Source organism: Elephantulus edwardii, unplaced genomic scaffold (assembly GCF_000299155.1).
Source record: "Elephantulus edwardii isolate Elephantulus edwardi_28Jun2011 unplaced genomic scaffold, EleEdw1.0 scaffold00221, whole genome shotgun sequence".
Classification (NCBI taxonomy): domain Eukaryota; kingdom Metazoa; phylum Chordata; class Mammalia; order Macroscelidea; family Macroscelididae; genus Elephantulus; species Elephantulus edwardii.
The window spans coordinates 2408214-2427402 of record NW_006399971.1 but is presented as its reverse complement, the minus strand read 5'-3'; the positions used below and the strand labels follow the sequence as shown (position 1 = coordinate 2427402).

The 19189-nt window shown below is 37.6% G+C and overlaps 1 protein-coding gene across 1 annotated transcript in view; it reads left to right on the top strand.

Annotated features, from left to right (window-relative positions):
- Positions 1-19189, top strand: part of RNF130 (ring finger protein 130) — a 175875-nt gene that overhangs the window by 134910 nt on the left and 21776 nt on the right. The window contains 2 exon segments of the mRNA XM_006898119.1: positions 7652-7723; positions 15431-15513. Of these exon segments, the coding sequence (XP_006898181.1) occupies positions 7652-7723; positions 15431-15513 (155 nt within the window).

Here is a 19189-nt window from a genome sequence, read left to right as displayed (position 1 = left end):
ATAAGATTATTTCACAGGAGTCCTGGGTAGTGCAAGCAGTTAACATACTTGACCACTACTATCAAGGTTGGCGGTAACAGAAAACACTCTGCTTTCACTATAATATCCATCAAAGCCTCCTCTGTACTCCTTTGAACACAGTTCTACTCTGAGATACATAGTGGTCAGCATGCTTTAGAGTTACCTTGACAGTAACTACTAAAGTTGGGTTACAATATGAAATTGTTAGTATTATGGAATTAATCTGCTATATTTAATTAATTGAATCACATGTAGTTTTTCATGACAGGAACTAGACAAGTATTTGACCAAACAATAAAGGCTCATTTACCTACTCTTCCACTTATCAGTTATCTTGTTAAATGACATTTTAGTTTACCACTGTGGTTAAAAAGGGCCAGTACCCAATTATTTTGTGTGCTACTGATGTAAGATTGATAGTAACAAATGCTAGGGAATGAACAAAAGTGAAAATAACTGTGGTGATGAACATGATTCCCAGTGGTCTGGCCATTGTGTAATGATGTCATTTGGCAGCTATGTAATGATATAGTCATTCATTTTGTGATATAATGTGGTTAGTCATTTTTGCTTACACTTGGCAAGTACTGACCAGGGTTTTGGAACCTAAACCTATCAGTAAGTGAAGAGTGGGCGTAATTGGCACATGAAATTAGTACAGGAAATCTTTTTTAGCATTTTGTACTGAGGAAAGAACTGTCAGGAGATACCTAGTATAGTAGTCCTAACACTTTAAGTAACTTTAAATATCACTTCAGTTCTTTTTAGGACTTGTAATATCATGGCTCCCTGTGATTTTGAGCAATTCTAGCCTTATATGGGGATGGAGGGGAGGTGAATTTTTATTGCCTAAAGAATAAGGCGCATTAAGAATTAAAAGGAAAAAAGTACAACAATGAATGAACGGAATTCCAAAATCTCTGTAGATGTTCATTGAACTTAATAATAATAATAATTTAAAAATTTTTTAAAAAATTAAAAGGAACATGAATAAATATAGCATTGTAGGTAAATACTTTTGAAACCAGTATTGGTAGTTTATATTTAGTTTAATAAGTTATGGATCATAACTATGTAAAAGAAACTTTTTATAGCTGCAAATTCTAATAGATTCCCCAACCCATGTTTGATTCATGAAATTTAAATAGGATTTACTTGCAAACTTTCCTGTTAGCAGCCAAACATGGTTATTTGTACCACCCAGGAACTTTAACTTTTTTCATTTCTCTGAGACATAATCTCTTCCTATAAAATTTATAAACTTCTCTTCTAAAATGATTGTAAGATACAGCTGGTTTTTTATTCTGTCTCAAGCAAAGAAGAATTAAGAAATCCAAAGACTTAGAAACAATTAGTTCTTAACTGTGGCTTCTGTTAGCCCAAGACCAGAACTGGATTGTTCCTGCCTCTTACTACTGACTGTCCTGATCAGGATAGTAATAGAAGAGTAGAAGCGGAAGTAGTAGAAGGGGAAAAAAGGTAGAACAAAATTTTTAAAAGACTTATTGGTCTGATAGATTGATGAAACATTTCAGGTACTTTTCCTACCTGGAACTAAGCCCTCTTCTGACATTCAGCCAGACATTATCCAGCTGGCAAAGTGAACACCTGTAAGGAACATTGTCTTCAGATCAGTCAGCTCTGCAAAACCAATTGTTGTTGTTGTTTTTATTATTACTGTTACGTGCCATTGAGTTGAGTACTGCCCATATTGACCCTGTGAACAACAGATCTGAACCCTGTCTTGTCCTGTGTCATACTCACCCTTCTTTACACAACCGAGTTCATTCAGCAGTCACTGTGTCAGTCATCTGGTGGAGGGTCTTCCTCTCACTGTCCCTCCACCTTTCCAAGCATGATATCTCTCTCCAAAGAGTAGCTTCTCCTAGCAACATGCCTGAAATATGTTAGATGAAGCTTTATCATCTTTGCCTCATTGGAGCATTCTGGCTGCACCTTCTCCAAGACATATCTGCTTGGTTTTTTTGGAAGTCCATAGGATATCCAGTACTCTTTTCCAGCACCATTGCTTAGAGGCATCAGTTCTTCCGTCATTCTACTCATTGTCCAGCTCACAGATGTATAACAAGTGATTGAAAAGGCTATGGCCTGAATCAGGCATACCTTTGTCCTCAGGCTGACATCATTCCTCCTCAGTAATTTGGAGAGGTCCCTGACGGCAAACTTGCCCAGTACAATACATCTCCTCATCACCTGATTCCTAATACCAATAGGACATTTGTCCAAAAACAAAGTTCAGAAAGCAGGAAGGGGAAAGAAAGATGGGCAAATGGAAACAAGACCCCTAGAGAGGAAATAAGATGAGTGTTGTTACAGTGAGGGAAATGCTACTCATGCCACAAAATAAAATGTGGAAATTGATGAATGCAAAACCAATTTGCTCTGTAAAACTTTCACCCAAATCATAATAAAATGTTCATTTTTTTAAAAAACCCACCCAAACATACAGAGGGAAACTAGGATAGCAAGCAGGGTAAAACTACAGTCCGCATTTTCAGTGATAGCAGTAACATTATGTGTCTACCAACAGTAGAAAGACCAAGGGAAGAATATTCCAAAGTAGGTAGCCAAAGGAAGAAAAGAGAGAATTTTGATGGTCCTAAGAACTAGGAAACCAGAAACAGAACAGATGTGTACTATTAAAAGCAGAAGGTTTCTCAAAATAACTACAAAAGATCATCTCACTCCAGTAATAGTAGTAAAGTTCAGGAGGGCAACAAGCAGCAAATGCTAGTGAGGTTGTGGAGAGATTGGAACTCTCTGCAGATGGAAATGTAAAATATTGCAACTGCTGCGTATGGAAGGTGGCCTAGCACTTTCTCAGAAAGTTCGAAATAGAAATACCTTTTGACCCAGTGATGGAATTATCCGTAAAGAAATGAGAGCCACAAGTCAAAGAGATAAATGCACATCCATGTTTATTGCTACACTATTCACAATAGCAAAGAGATGGAAATAATCCAGGTGCACATCAATAAACAATGGCTAGAAAAACGATAGTCCATTCACACAATGGAATACTACACAGCATTGAAAAACAGTAAAACATTACACAATGCGGGAGCCTTGAGGACATCATAGATGAAGTATCTCAGTCACAAAAAGATATATACTGTATTACACTGCTTATACAATAGAGCAGACAGAGGGTATTGGAGAGGAATTGGGGGGAAGTTAATAGATAATAAACACTGAATTAAACAGATGAGGGAGGGGAAGAACTGTCTGAAAGGAATATATGATTCAGCATTATAGGTATGAAAACAGTCTAGAACAAGGGGTGCTTTTCAGGGAAGGATAGGGGAAGGGGAGAGAAGGTGCAAGAAAATGTGCAACAATGAATAATTTTTTTTAAAGCAGAGAGTTTCACCCTGAAGTGTAACATTAGCAAATGGAAGAGAACAACTGATAAAACAGTGAGTTGGTACCGCAGACTGTGTAATGTGCAGGCAAGTGAAGAAAAAAGACTATGGAGACCCATTGAAGGGCGTCATGAAGAACAGAGGATCCTAAGACAGCCAGAACCCTCTATTGAAATCAGTAATAATGCATAGCTACTCATCCTGCCATAACCTCCTTGTCAACACAAATGTGCACGCACATACATACATACACATCCTGAATGCCATCTTACTGGCTGGTTTTGAAAGGAAGACCAACATATTATGAAAATCAAGAGAAGGAAATGATATACCCTAGTTTTATATATTAATAACATTACAAAATAACCAAACCATTGATAGGGAGAAAGTTAATTGGTTTTGTAATAGAATCATTCATGTTGATAAAAGAATGCAGAATTAGAAAATTGTCATTTTACACTCTTAATTAAGTGGTAGATCTAGCTCTGATGCTGTAATCCCTAGGGAGTTGCTCTGAGAACCTAAATATAGTAGCACCTCTTTGGTTCAAAGATGAACAGTCTCCTGTGTGATTTATAGCCTCTGAAAACCTACTTGAGGGTCAGCTATGAGCCAGTTTTTATTTCACTTCAGTGACTTTATTAGGGAACTGTGGTAGCCCAGTCTATAGGGAATAGCACTGCCAGCCCAAAGGATATGCCTCTCTGCTGATTTGGAACGACTAGCAGCTCTGTGGAAGAGAAGTGGGCATTTTCTTGTCATGTGATTTACAGCCTTGGAAAATCCATCTCAGGAGTCAGTTCCAACTGGACAGCAATGAGTTTGATATTTTGTTGTGGGATATTGTGGTGGTGTTTTGTTATTGTGGGAGGGTTTTTTGTTTATAGTAATTTTTATTTGTTTGAGAGGCACTGATGGATCATTAGTGAATGCTATAATCAGATGAAAGATCACTGAAGATCTTTATAATGGATGGATTAGGCTGACAAAATCTGAACCCACTGACCATACTTATTATCACTACAAGAAACCCACACTAAATAGTATTACCATGAGAAACCCACTTACAATATAAATGTTTCAAAAAGGAATGAAAAATATGTAACATGCTAATATAATTGAAGGTAAAATGATTATCAAGCAAAGTATACTTCAGAGTAGAGCTATTGCCAGGACTAAAAGTCACTTCTTAATTAAAAGGTCATTTCATCCAAAAAAATCACTCTAATCCCTAAATGTTTATGTACCTAATCACAAAGTTTTAAAATGGATGAAGTGAAAACTGATGGAAATAGACAAACCTTCAGTTAGAGATTTTTAACATCTTAATAATAGAAGGATTCAATATATATAAAGGTGTTCTCTGACCACTTGGTATTATATATAAGTCAGTAATGGAAAGATTTCTGGACACTCCCCAGCTGTTTAGAAACTAAATTACAAACTTCTGAATAGCACATGGGATAGGGAAGAAATCAAACAGGAAATTATAAAGTTGTTTGTTCTGAGTGAAAACAAAAATACACAATAGCAAAATTTTAGGAATCCACTGAAAAGCATTATACATAGGAATTTTTATAGCTTAAAATGCTCTCTGACAAAAGATTCAAGTCTCAAATTGATACTCTCAGTTTATACCTTTAAGAATGAGAAAAAAAAGAACAAAATCTCAAAGTGAATAATAAAAGAAACAAACATAGCAGTCTGTGAAATAAAAAAAAAGGAAAAAGTCAAGACAATAAATTACTTCAGTAAGGGGGTGTTTTAAGAACAGTAAATAAAATTGCCATATTTATTAGAAAAAAGAGAAGGCATTATCAAAATTGAATGAAATGGTATCACTACAGACTATACTGATATTTTAAGGACAATAAGGAAATAGTATAAACAGATTGATATTAATGATTCAGCGGATGTGAACAGATTATTTATGTAGATAAAAGTCTGTTTCTGTATGCAAGCAGTGAATGGGAATTACTTTATTGTCATTTTCAGTAGCTCAGAAAATATGAAATATTTGGAGATAAAACTGACAAAAGATATATAAAATCAGTATACACTATAAACTACAAAATACTGCTAAATTTTTAGGAAACCTAAGTTATGTGTAAAGTTATATGGTGGTTATGGGCAGAGAGATTCAATATTATTAGTGGCTTTCCTTAAGTTGGTCTATAGATTCATTGGAGTCCAGACCCAATTGACTTTTTTCTAGAATCTGGGAAGCTTAATCTAAAATTCATATGGGAACAAAAATATTCAAAAGAACATGTGGTCTGTAATTTGGCTTGTGGGCCAGAGTTTGCCAGCTGCTGCTCTAGCTTCATTCTTGGATTTTCTACCTAGCAGCCAAGATAACCCTTGAAAATTCAAATTTTATTACCTTAATTATTTCCTGTCACATTTAAAAGCAAATAAAGAGGAAGGGAAATACAGTTCTCTTTTTGTCTAAATAATGTTCCATTATATGTATGTACCACATTTTGTTTCTCCATTAATCTGTTAGTAGATGCTAGAGTTGATTCCACCTTTTGACTCTTGTAAATATTGCTGCAATGAACATTGATGTGCAGCTATTTGTATAAGTCCCTGCTTGCAAATCTTTTAGTGTGTTTATATCTAGGAATGAAGTTGTTGTTGTTGTTGTGTACCATCAAGTCAGAACTGACCCATAGCTGAGCCTCTCCAGCGGGTTTTTAGAAGCTAGTAATTGCATGGGAAGAGATTCCCCCATCCTTCTCCCGCGGAGCAGCTGGTGGATTCAGACCATGTGCTTTCAGGATTTACCACAAGGCCACCAGCGCTCAGGAGTGGAATTACGGGGTCATAAAATTCCATGTTTGACTTTTTAAGGAACCACCAATACAAATGTATCAGCGGATAAAAAACAGAAGTAAATTATGATATGTTTGTGTAGCATCCCTCGGTTGTACAAGAGGCTGAATTTTTCAACTTACTGTAATTTTTTTCCTTCAAAATACTATCTATAGTCTCAATTTCTCTATTTCTTTCTTTTTTAAACTCTTATCCTGCTGCTTTAGCCTCAGCTTCTGCTATCTTTTGTTAGCCAGTCCTGGTTTGCCCTTGTTGTCCCAGTATAATTAATAATAAATCTCTCTTTAACTCATAAAGTTTCCTCATTTGAACAATATGTTGTATTCTAGCCTCGTAATTCTGAATTGTCTTCACACACCTGTCTTTAATTAAAATTATTCCTTTGTCTAGAATCTTCTTCCTGTACCTGTGCTATTCCTTATCTCATTCTTTTCCACTCATTTTCTGTCTTAGCTAAAGCATCATTTCCTTGAAGTCTTCCCCTGACATTTTTCTGTCACTCTTCCTGCATTTAGGTTGCCTTCTTTATGCAGCTGTAGCACTCTAGGCATGCTGTTGTATAGCAATAAAAGTTCTTACTTGATTACATTGTTTACCATTTCAGCTGAAGTTTAGAGCTACATAGTCTTTTTTTATCACCAGATCCTTAGTGTCAGTGCCTGGCAAAATGTTGGCTAAATTCACCTTTAGTGACGACCTGACTTAATTATCTCTGATAAATGATAATTCTGTTTGAACAGTAAATGCATCTTTCTAAAGTCCTGGGAGCTCTGATGGCCTAGTGGTAAGGGGTGTGCTGCCAACCCAAAGGCATACAATTTTAGTGTACCAGTCGCTTGGTAGGAAGATAGGCAGTCTCTTCCCATGCGATTTGCAACCCCTAAAAACCTGCTAGAGGGTCAGCTCTGAGTTACTTCTAACTCAACGGTACAACAAAGTCACATTGTGATCTGTAATGGCCCAGCCTTCTCTTACCCCACACTTGATAATGTGATGAGCAATTTAAAAGCATATTGGAGTTGTCTTTTTACTAAGCAAGAGTTTATACATCTGTATTGATCATCCTTAGAGAAAAATATTGGAAAGCTTTTAGAGCAGTGGTGATAGCTCTGGAAGACAAGTAGATTTTGTTAATGTTCTAATACTTTATATGTTTATAAAAATAGGATATACAATGGTGATTATAACTTTTTTATTATACTATTTTTATTTCTTCATTATATATATTTAAAATTATTAAGCAAGAATACCAAATTTGAGACAACTGCCAACTTTTCTAATATTTTCATTACTTTAAAAAACTCTATAATGTTCTATGACATAGAGAGTAACAGTAAAGATTTTATGTATTAATTGAAGAACCAGTCAGAGATCTTGCATTTAATGTCTGTTTTTCTTTACAATTTTTATAGCGTCGTCTTGGAGATGCAGCTAAGAAAGCCATCAGCAAACTGACAACCAAAACAGTAAAAAAGGGTGATAAGGTATAGTAATGAAATAGCTTCAACATTTTAGAAATGTTCAGATGTTTTGATTTGGGTAAGATAATATAAGTTACTCTTCTTTTTCATTTGCTCAATCACTCTTTTTCTCTCAAGTATGCTACATGATACTTTATTTTAAATTCACATCTCTCTGAAATTTTATAATTATATTCATCATTTAGAAGTTTTCCATGTTGTTCTCTAACTTGAACCAGACTTTTTAGCATTCTTGTCACTAGTGTCACTGGACTGTGTTCAGTCATCCTAGCTCATTTCTCTATAGAATTTTTTCTATTAGGGATGAGCATATGTTTTAGAGGCAGTTCGTACATTATTAGACAGACAGGAACTGTGCATTCTCCTTGGATTCATATATGCCTTGGGACTTTGCACTATCTCCTTTGCTACATTTTCTCACCAATTAAATAAGAGAACTAAAAACATCTCAAAATATTTTAGTTAACATGATGCCCTCTTTACAGTGGATTAGGTGATGTAAAAGAAACAGTACTTCACACTTGTCAGGGTTCACAGGTGGACATTTTCACAGGCCTAAAGAGACCAAAGCCACAGGCAGCAACAAAACCATGGCTGAGACTTCTAACCAGAATTTCCCAGTCACGTCTCAAATTGTGGGATAGTCCTGCTTATACTCTGTATGTATAGGATTACAACGGAATGTTAGAACCTGAATTTAATATATGCAAGGTAATCCAGTTAGAAGTTAAGATAAATTGCATCTCTAAAGGTATTAAAACAGAAATGTTTTCTGTTCTGTCTTCAACTCAAGAATTTTAGCAAAGAGCTCTTGAAAGATGTTTCCAGTATTTCTTCATTCGTCTGAGTTTCACTGCTTTTTTGCCTTCTACCTGTTTTTATGTTGCTAGTTTCCCTTGACTCACCTGCAAAAGATGGAGGTGTTTTCACTAATATTCCTTGTATATTAAAGAAGGAAGAAAGAGAAAATACAGGCTATATCAGAACAGCTCTATTTTTTCGTCAGAGAAGTAATAACTTAGATAGACACATTTTTGCCCTCCAAAATTCTTTTTCTCTTGGTAACCTCCAGCTGCTGTGTTAATTTAAACTTCCCTGGAATTTGCTTGTCAGTTTAACTCTATCCACTAGGCCAACACAATACAATCTTTCTTCATTAAAACCAATGTGTCTTCCTAGTTTGTACCTCCTAGACCTGCAAGAAATTGTCCCACTGAATTTTGGTTCAAATGACAGTTACATAGCAGATAGTCTAACCTTTCCTGGCATTGCCTCACACAACTCAGATGGAACACTTTTTCAGGCTTGAGGAGTGAAGAAATCAATTTAACCCTATAATCAAATACTTGGCTGACTCTTCCTGATTGTGTATAAAGATGTATATTGAATATTCTCTACTCCCAAGCATGAAACCAGATTCTCTCAAACTTAAGTTGGGTCTGCTGGGGACCAGCTATCTTTTCTGCATATACTTGGGTACATGTAGGCTACACAATAGAAACTGGTCAGGACAGAATAGTAAAGTTAGACTAACAAAGGCAGAGCACCTGAGTGTCAATGACTTCATGAAGCAGCCTCCCATGGCCATCATTCACTCTGTGACATTTTCCCTGACTTCGCTAGGGAAGCTTTTGTAAGAAGCTGTGTTTGACTGCCAAACAGGCTTTATTCTATGGACCTAAACTGTTCCTAACAAGTTTTCTTTCTTTTTAACTGAATCACCTTCCCCTTGTTCCTATCATTCACTGATTCAGTTCCTGTTGTATGGAAAAGGACTCAACGTCTACTTAGCTGTGATGTCTGAAACGTTACATCTTTCATCTGTGTAGCAGCCTTCAGAAGTAGTCGTCTACCCATGTTACATAGAATACTCAGGACTCAGAAAAGTTGTCAAAGGTTATATAACCTTGAGTACGTGAAAAAGTGAGCATCAAGGTCAGCTGGCGTGACATAGTCCACAAAGGCAAGGTATTGATCTCTTCCTATTCAGAACAAAGAAGAAGGAAGGAAAACCTGTAGAAAAACTGCTAGTTCAGGGAACTAATGACCCATGCAAGTCTCAATTTTCATGACTCTGAAAACAGATGAACTACATGGTGCCCAGCTACCCCTGCTAGTCACTCTAAAAGGGGTTATAGTAGAAGAGTTCAGGTAGGGAGGAAGTGGAATAACACTCTAAAACATTAAAAAAACCAACCAGGCTTGGAACCCAAGAACTATGAGCCCTAAACCCTGTGGCTTCGCTTTCAGTCAGACAGACAGGTCTGTACCAGACACTGCTATTGAGTCTGTTGTGACTCATAGTGCCCTTTCAGCGGGGTTCCAAGGCTGTACATCTTTCCTGGAGATTACCCATCATTCTCTCATAGATGGTTGCTGGATTCACACTTTTCAGTTAGCAGCCCAATATGTTAGACACTCTGTCACCAAGGCTTCTTAGACAGGTTTGTGGGTGAACAGTAACACCAGGGTTGTACAAAGATTAATGTGACTGTTTTCAGTCCATTGTAAAGCTCTGGGGCTTTCTGCATCCTCTCCTGTACAATGATTCTCCCCTACACACACACACACACACACACACACACACACACACACACACACACACACGGAACAGTAACACCAGGGTTGTACAAAGATTAATGTGACTGTTTTCAGTCCATTGTAAAGCTCTGGGGCTTTCTGCATCCTCTCCTGTACAATGATTCTCCCCTACACACACACACACACACACACACACACACACACACACACACACACACGGAACGATTTCTTCTTGGGTATTTGCATAGCTGTACTCAAAGGCTCAGAAGGACTTCTAAGTCTCTGAAAGGCTTTCTCTCACCTTTGGTATTTTTCTCTGCAAACTGTTGCTGTGTTGGTATCTCCACAAGCCAAGCTCTATAATCTTAATTAAACTTCCTCTCCCTGCCTTACTATGGTCTGTAAAGTGTTTATTGACAGTAAACTGGAGCAATCATGGAGTTATCTTTATTTCTTACATTTGTTTTCAGATATTCTTACATATTTTTCTTTCATTCCAGAATTGAAAGAAGAATGACAATGACATTTGAATGCTTTATGTTTTATATATGCTAAAAGGAAGTTCTATTTTGGAAGTTTTTGTAAACTAATATATAGCATTCATATTTATTAAAATTAAGCTGTTTGGAATTTCTATTTGTGCCTCTCTTATTGCCATCCTGGATGACTCGGTGTCATTTTTCCCTAGGCATACAGCAGAGCTAGTATAGTATCCATCAATATTTCACTCCTTTCTGTTCCTTCTGTACTTGGAAACAATAAACCATTTAACTGGGTTATTTTTTTCTACTTTTAACTGTTTTCAAGAGTTGTTTTCCTATTCTTTCCATTTGTTAGTTCTTCTCCATACTTTTCTCTGGTGACAGATTTCTTCAACTTCTGGTCAAGAATTCTATTTTTGGACCTGTTCCTTCTCTACAACCCACTTCTCGACTTGAGCCATCACCTCTGTGTTAAACTGTGTCAGTCGTTTTACCAGTTGCTCTAAACATTTCTCCAGATACCACCCCACAAACAAGATGTTCAAACCCAGCTCAACCCAGCTCAGTATTTTTCTCCAGGTCACCTTCTCCAACAAGATTTTCTCTCATTCTCAGAAATCTCCAATGCATACTTGAGATTTACTTTTCTTTTTTTTTTGTTTCGTTTTGTTCTGGAGTTGATTAACAACTCTTTCTTCTCCAGTAGAACTTTCATTTCCACCCTAACCTTTCCATTGCCTCTTGCCATGCCTATGATCCAAGATCTAGCCTTTGGCCCTTGAAACTCCCTCAGTTTTCCCTGCTGCTATTCTTGCCATCCTCTTCTCATTCTGCGTACCACTGAAACACTGTTTGATCTCTGTCTGTCTCCCCCTTCTCCCTCTCCCTTCCACCCCTCCTCTAATTCCCTCCTTCTTTCCCTCTTCCCCATCTTTCTTTCTACCTCTCTCTCTCCCCCTCTCTCACTCCCTCCGTCCTTCCCTCCCTCTTTCTCTCTCACTATCTCCCATTCTCCCTCAAGACAAGTTTTCTTTCTTTAGTTGCTCAGGGTGTCTTGTCTAATTCCCAGCTACTATAGCCCTTACTGTATGAGCCATTTGATGAGGACTATTAATTGCCATTCTGCCTATGTTACTCAACAACTGTATGGCCTCTATCTTAATCCATTTTATTTTTCTAGTTCTTATGACATTAAAAGTTACATAAAAATGAGTGTATTATAATGTAGCAGTGTGGATCTAACTCTTAAGCAGTATTGCAAGTTTCCGTTTTGTAGTTGAAGTAAATTTGTATTCAGAAGAGGATAACAAAAACATTTTGGCTGAGCATAGTGAAAGTATGTAAAATAATGTGTTTTAAGATGGATTTTTTTTCCCCTGGGAAATGAAAGAAAATTGTCATATGGTATATTTGAGAACGTCTGAGAATTGAGATAAAAAATCATAGCCATAATGGCTGGACCAGGGTATTAGGGTTGATGTCTGGCAAGGATGGGAAGAAGAGGATGTAAGGATGAATCAAGTTTATTGCTGACTTAGGTCCTAAAAAAAAGAGAAAATTATTTGTTCCAAGACCTTTATAAACAGAATTAATACTACTTGTTAAACTAGTAGTTTAAAACCAAAATAGATTGACTTGGTTTCAGGTGCTTTTGAGTTGACTACCCTCATAATGACCCTCTAAATGACAGATCTGAGCTTTGCTCTTCCCTGTACCATCCTCAGATCTCTGACATGTTGGAGATCAGATTTAGACATTATCATAATTTGAGTCAATATACTTACAGCTATTACTATGGTCAGCCTTGCTTTCTGAACCTGAAGGCAACCTGAAGCACTTGCTGCATGAAGTCAAGGACTGTAGTCTTCAATATGGATTGAAGCTCAACATTAAGAAGACAAAGATTCTCACCACTGGGCCAGTTGGCAGCATTATGATAGATGGAAGAAATCAAAAGAAAAATTGCATTGGGAAAAATCTGCTGTCAGGGACCTTTCCAGAAAGCTGAAAAGCAGTGATGTATGTCTAGAGACTTAAGGTATACCTAATCCAGGCCATGATCTTTGCAGTCACTTGTTATGCTTCAGAGAGCTGGACAGTGACTAAGGATGACAGAAGAATAGATGCTTTTGAGTTGTGGTGCTGGAGAAGAGTCTTGAACATACCATGGACTGCCAAGAAAACAAGTAAGTCTGTCTTGGAGAGGGTGAAACCAGGTCCCTCTTGAAGGCTAGGATTTTGAAGCTCCATCTCACATACTGTGGGCACATGGCCAGGAGAGACTGGTCCTTGGAGAAGAACATCATGCTCGGAAGGGTGAGACAGCTCAGGAGAGGAAGACCCCAGATGAGATAGATTGGTACAGCAATTGGGAGAATGGGGGTTGGTGTGTCAGAATTAGTGAGGATGGCTCAGGACAGAGAAGGGTTCAGAGCTGCTGTACAGGTCGCAGGTGACTCAACGGCACATAATAACAACAACAACAACATATTGGTTGGTTGTGGTTTGTGGGTTTTGTTTTTTTTTACTTAAGCCTCTTGTTTAGAGTCAACAAGACCTCGTGGAGGGCCTTTATATTTAAGTCAGTTATATTTTGGAGGAATATTCTTCTAAGTGGCATAGCACTCTTCTATCAATTTGCTGTACTAGATAACCTGGGTTTGCTGTGATTCTGAACCTTGTGACATTGGAGTGTTAAATGCCATAACAGTTACCCATGTTGGACAGTGTTTGGTGGAGCTCCCAGATTGAGACAGGCTTGGAAGCAGGAGTGGCATCTACTTCCTAAACAACATGTCTCCGGAAACTCTATGAACTTTGAGAAACAACAGTAGTTATAGAAAGGCTTCAAGTATTTTGTGCTTAGGATCGCTATGAGTTGTCCTTGACTCGACAGCAGTCAACAACAGCATTACTGTAGTCTTCAATATGGATTGAAGCTTAACATCAAAAAGAAAAAGATACATGGATTATTAATTATTGAGTCATGGACTTCTTCCATAGATGTTTACAGCACTGTACTCTAAAAATTAAATACTCTGAACATATATTGTCAACATATATTTTTTAATTAAACTCTTCCTTAGGTATATTTAAGTCTACAATGTTATCATGTGGTATTTGTTTTACTTGATTGTATCTTAGTATAAACCTTTGTCATGAAGTGGAAAAATTCTAGGTTTGTAATCAGGAGAGCTGAGCATCACTCTTCCTGTATTATTATGAGACCTTAAGTAACTCACTTACTCTCTGAGTGCCTTTTTTGTGTAATATGAAAAATGAGAGTTTGCTCAATATCATCATGAATGCCCTCTACTTTGAAAAAGTTTGTATTCACTTTCCCACATTCCTTTCAATCGTAGGCAAAATCCTATCCACTTCTAAACAAGTGCACATTGATATGTTCTTTTAACTTATTTTCTTGGGAATTGTTGTTTTGTTATTTTTCTTATTTTTGTTTTTTTCCAACATTTGGAAACTTACTATTTCGTTAATTATGTTCCATATTATTTTTGATAAGAGGTGAATTGTTACTTTTAACATACTCATGTTAAAATAATAATTTTAACTTTATTAATGCTAACATAACATACCAGTTGACACAAAAGATCAGTGCCTAGATTTTTTTCACAGTTACTTGATTGAAATAAAGATTTGTATAATGCTTTTATAATAAGTATGAAGAATAAATAAACATTTTATTTTATTTTATTTGGGGAAAAAAAAGACAAAGATTCTCACCACTGGGCCAATTGGCAGAACCATGATGAATGGATAAAAGATTTGAGTTTGTTAACAATTTCAGCTTGCTCACTTCCACAGTCAGCACTCTTGGCACCAGCACTCAAGAAATCAAAAGATGAATTGCATTGGGGAAATTTGATGACAAGAAGCTCTCCAGTGTGCTGAGAACAGTGATATCAGTCTAGAGTTAGGCATACCTGGTCCACACCACGATCTTCACAATTGTTTGCTGTGCATCAGAGATCTGGACAGTGACTAAGGATGACAGAAGAATTTATGCCTTTGAGTTGTGGTGCTGGAGAAGAGTGTTGAGCATAACATGGACCTCCAGGAGGACAAACCTCCTCCAGAAGATCTGTCTTGAAGAGGATGAAGCCTTGGAGGCTAGCATTTTGAAGCTCTTTTTCACATACTTTGGGCATGTGGCCAGAAGGGACCAGTCTTTGGAGAAGGACATCAAGCTTGGAAGGGTAAAAAGACAGCACAAGAGAGGAAGACCCTGGGTGAGATGGATTGACATGGTAACAGAGTCAATGGGATAAGGTCGGTAAGACTGGCTCAGGACACGGCAGGGTTCAGAGCTGTTGTACATGGGGTCACTATGAGTCGCAGCCAACACGACGGCACATAACAACAACAATATTGATACTTTAGTCAGTTTTTTAATAATCTTTCATTTTCGTCACTTGTTTGTAATGGTTTAGGACATAATAGGCTGTTAACTGAGAGGTCAGCAGTTAAATTGAGCAGCTACTCCTCATACAGAGGATTGGTTACTCTGAGTCAGAATCAACTGAGCAGCAGTAGCTTTAGTAGGTTTAATACTTTTAGTAGTTGCCACAGGAAATTTCTTAGCTGAATTTTATCTCTTCTGTATATGCACTTTGTTTTGGTTTTTTTCAGTTCTTTTAGCATGACTTCTTTTCTGCACTTCTCTTTTCAGGAGACAGACCCTGACTTTGATCATTGTGCAGTCTGCATAGAGAGCTATAAGCAGAACGATGTTGTACGAGTTCTCCCCTGCAAGTATGTCAACTTCATTTGTTTGAGTAAAAATGCTGTTAGTGTGTCTTGCATGTCTCCTGCACAGAAGGTCCCACCTAGTGTCCCTCATGCTTGTGGGAGCCTCCTAGCACAGGGCCTTTCTGACTGGCCAGTGCCCACTACATGATCTGAGGTGAGCAAGTGCCATCAGCAATGAGTAGTGCTGCCTCGAGAGGATTTCACAAGTCTTTTCTATTTATGAGAAGGACATGTGCCACAACTCCAGCCTCATCTATGACATAAGAAATATTAAGATTGAAAATGTTTCATACATAACCTTCAGAAACACTCTTGTTCACCTCCATTGTCAGTCAAAGTACATCACCCGATCCTCCAATAAAATCTCAAACGTATTCACTTGGCTGTGAATATCAGAGCTCTAGGGATTTGAATTAAGGTTGGGGTTTTGGGGGGTTTTACCCCTAAACTGGGATTATGTCAAGTTTGAAGTACTGATATTTACTGTGTGCCTGTTCAAGGTCAGATACTCAGTACCATTTGTAGTTGCCAGCTCCAATAATTCGTCCAGCAACCCTAAGTGGATAACTATTTTTATCCCAATGGTACAGTGAAGGATAAAGAAGCTGATAGTCATTTTCCAGAATCACATGGTGCAGAAGTGGCAGAGCCATTGTTCTCCCAGGTCTGCCTTTCTATTGATGCTCCTTACAGAGTTCCATAGTTCTCCCTCCAAAGGAGAGTGGTGACCTGTGCTTTAATGTACTGAAAAGAGCATATTTTCTTTATAAGCATGTTGACTTTTACCAAACTCTGGGGAACGTGAAATATTAACTATAAGATGCTGAGTGACAGTTGGAAAAGTACTAACTTCCGAACTGAGAAACCTAAAATCAAAGACATTTCTTCTTTCTTCTCCCTTCCTTTAAAACACACCCACAATTCTGGTCTTCTAGAACATGTAAATGATGAAATGATTGCTAGTGGTTATCTCCATGAGAGTCCTCATATTATTTACTCACCAGGTAATCTATTTTGAACCAAGGCAGAGTTATATTTTTAAAACTCCTAGAACCTAACAAGGCTATGTACTAAAATATAAAAAGAAATATTCTGAAAGTAAAGTGATTATAAAGGACAATCTGTGACTAAAAGTATGCCAACCTAAAGAAAAGTAAGTGCTATAATGACCAATTTATTCCTACCTGCCATCATTTATAATCTAAAATCACAACCCTTAAAGGATATATAGATACAGATCAACAAAGTGTTTGTAGAATACATTATAAAGCAAAACCAGCTGTTATTTTATTTTAAAAATGGTTTAAGCCAAATATTTCTAAAATCCCTGTTTTCCTCCCAGTCTACCACACCCAGAACCAGCTGAGATCTTGGGACAAAAATTTCCAAAATCATTGATGGTTATTACTAATGGGAGTCTCTTCCGCAAACAAGCCTCAATCTTAAAATAGTCATTTCTAAAATATAAATTTGCTCCCAATTCTCTCCGTTCTTTAATGTTGACTTTTCCAGTGTTTTGTTCTTAGTTCTATTTGTCTTCATTTAGTACAGTGCTACCCGAGACTGGCTTTTCCAGGAGGAAGAGCTTTCAAAGGTGTATCCTGGTGAGGCCCGTGCCGTTTTACTTTTAATAAATAACTGATTGCTTTATACTGAAAGCTGTAAGCTTTGATTGATCTCTTCTCTTTCTGTGACTGCACCTACCAGCAGTGAAGTGGGTCTTGTTGTAAATTTTAGAATTTCTACTGTGTTTAAAGCATTTACTTCACCTCCACATTTAGTGTCCTCTTCACTTGGCTGGCTGTCAATTCCAGGTCTCTGACAGAAATGCTTATTACCTGACTGTATATTATAGTTCACCACGTGGCTTTGGAGCCAAATGATGTTTATTAAGCTAGAATCTTAAGTTCAACAGGTTATATCTCTGTCTGAATTATGCTGGACAGCCTGCTTAAAACATTTAACGTAACTGAAATGACAGCAGTATCAGACATCAGTGTAGTAAAAAATTAACTGTACACCTTGAGCCACATTCTGACAATTTGACCTTGGTCATGGTTTCTCAATCCAGGCACTATTGACATCTTAGACCAGATTGTCCTTTGTTGTGCAGGCTGGCCTAAGTTTTAAAGTCTGTTTAGCAATGTATTAACAGATGCCAGTAACTCTGTCACCACTAAGCCCAGTTGTGGAAACTAGAAATTACTTAAGACATTTCCCAAATATCCCCTGGCATGTAAAATCACCCCGGTTGAGAACCATGGACTTAGAGCATAGCTCCTCGAAAAATAGCATCATTACTCCAAATATTATCAAACCTCTTATTTCCAAATGATACCTCTCAGGTACCTCTGAATTAACATTTATTTGTACTTCTAGTTACCTTTTATTCCTTCTGCCTTCCTTTTTCTATCTTTGTGGCTTTTGAAATGGAATCTGAAAGTTGCCTCTGCTGAACCTTCCGTGATCTCACATTGCCAAGCAGCTCTGGTGTCACTCTGTCTTCTCACAGAGCTCTGGACAGATGCTAAGCTGATGCTTGGGAAGGAGGCTTTACCTCAGCTGCTACCTGAGTGCTACCCAGAAAGCATGCCTTCTCTGCTAGCTGGCTCTCACTGTCAATATAGTGCATTCAGATGTATTTGTGCTCTTCTAAACACCTGATCTCAACATCAACTTCATGCAGGAAGTAATGCATTCACACTTGCTGCCTGTGCACCTCCCTTGCGCCTCTTCCTTCTGTTAGAATGGAAGACACGACTCTTCTCCCCTCTTGAGGGACCTTGCTCTATTGACTCTCTGCTTCCTCTTCTTGCTTTTATTCTGCCTATCTCTATTCATCAGCATTTAATCTTACTCCAGCATTTGCTAATCCAATTTTTAAACTCTCAAGCCCATCACCTTTCAGATATCACACTACACCTCTGCCCTTCAGATGAGACTTTGAAAAGGATCTATACTCACTATCACTTTTTCACCTTAGTAAGGAGAAAAGAAAAGCCCAAATGCCTTTAATTTTTAAAAAGCCTGTCTGGAGAAGAAACAAAAACTGTTTGTATATCAAATCTCATGAATTTTTGACTTTTTGTTGCATGACCTTTACTTTCCATCTTCTGTCACATTAATTTATTGTGGACAGATGGCATTTGGCATTGCTTGAGGACCTCCTACTTGTGTCAGTTGATAACAGTTGATCATCCTTTGGATTTTTGCCAAATGTCTTAGAAACTGAAGAGCTATCAACTTATTTAGACCTCTTTTGTTTTAAAGTCAACCACAAAATTTTTAGTAGTTAAAAAAAAAACACACTTTTTCAAGAGTGAGAACTGCAGCTGGATAAACTTAAGTCAATGATGCCACTTGAGAAGCTAGAATGGGTTAGTCAGCTGGCTGGGTGAGGAGTTACTGTGATCACGCCCATCCCTCAGAGGGAGGGCCTGGTTTAAACAGTATCTGCCACCAGCCCAGGAGAGGGGAGAGGAGTTCTTGTCTCTTACCTTTAATAATCCTGGATCCTTTTATATTTGCTAGGTTCTAGCACGACACCCAGAAGCTACAGAGCTGTGACGACAACTCACCTTCAACTCACCCTACCCCCAGCTGCTTTCTGGCCACTCTTTTGATTTGTGACATATGTGGGAATTAGGAAAGGAAAGGGTACTTGATTTCAGAATTACTG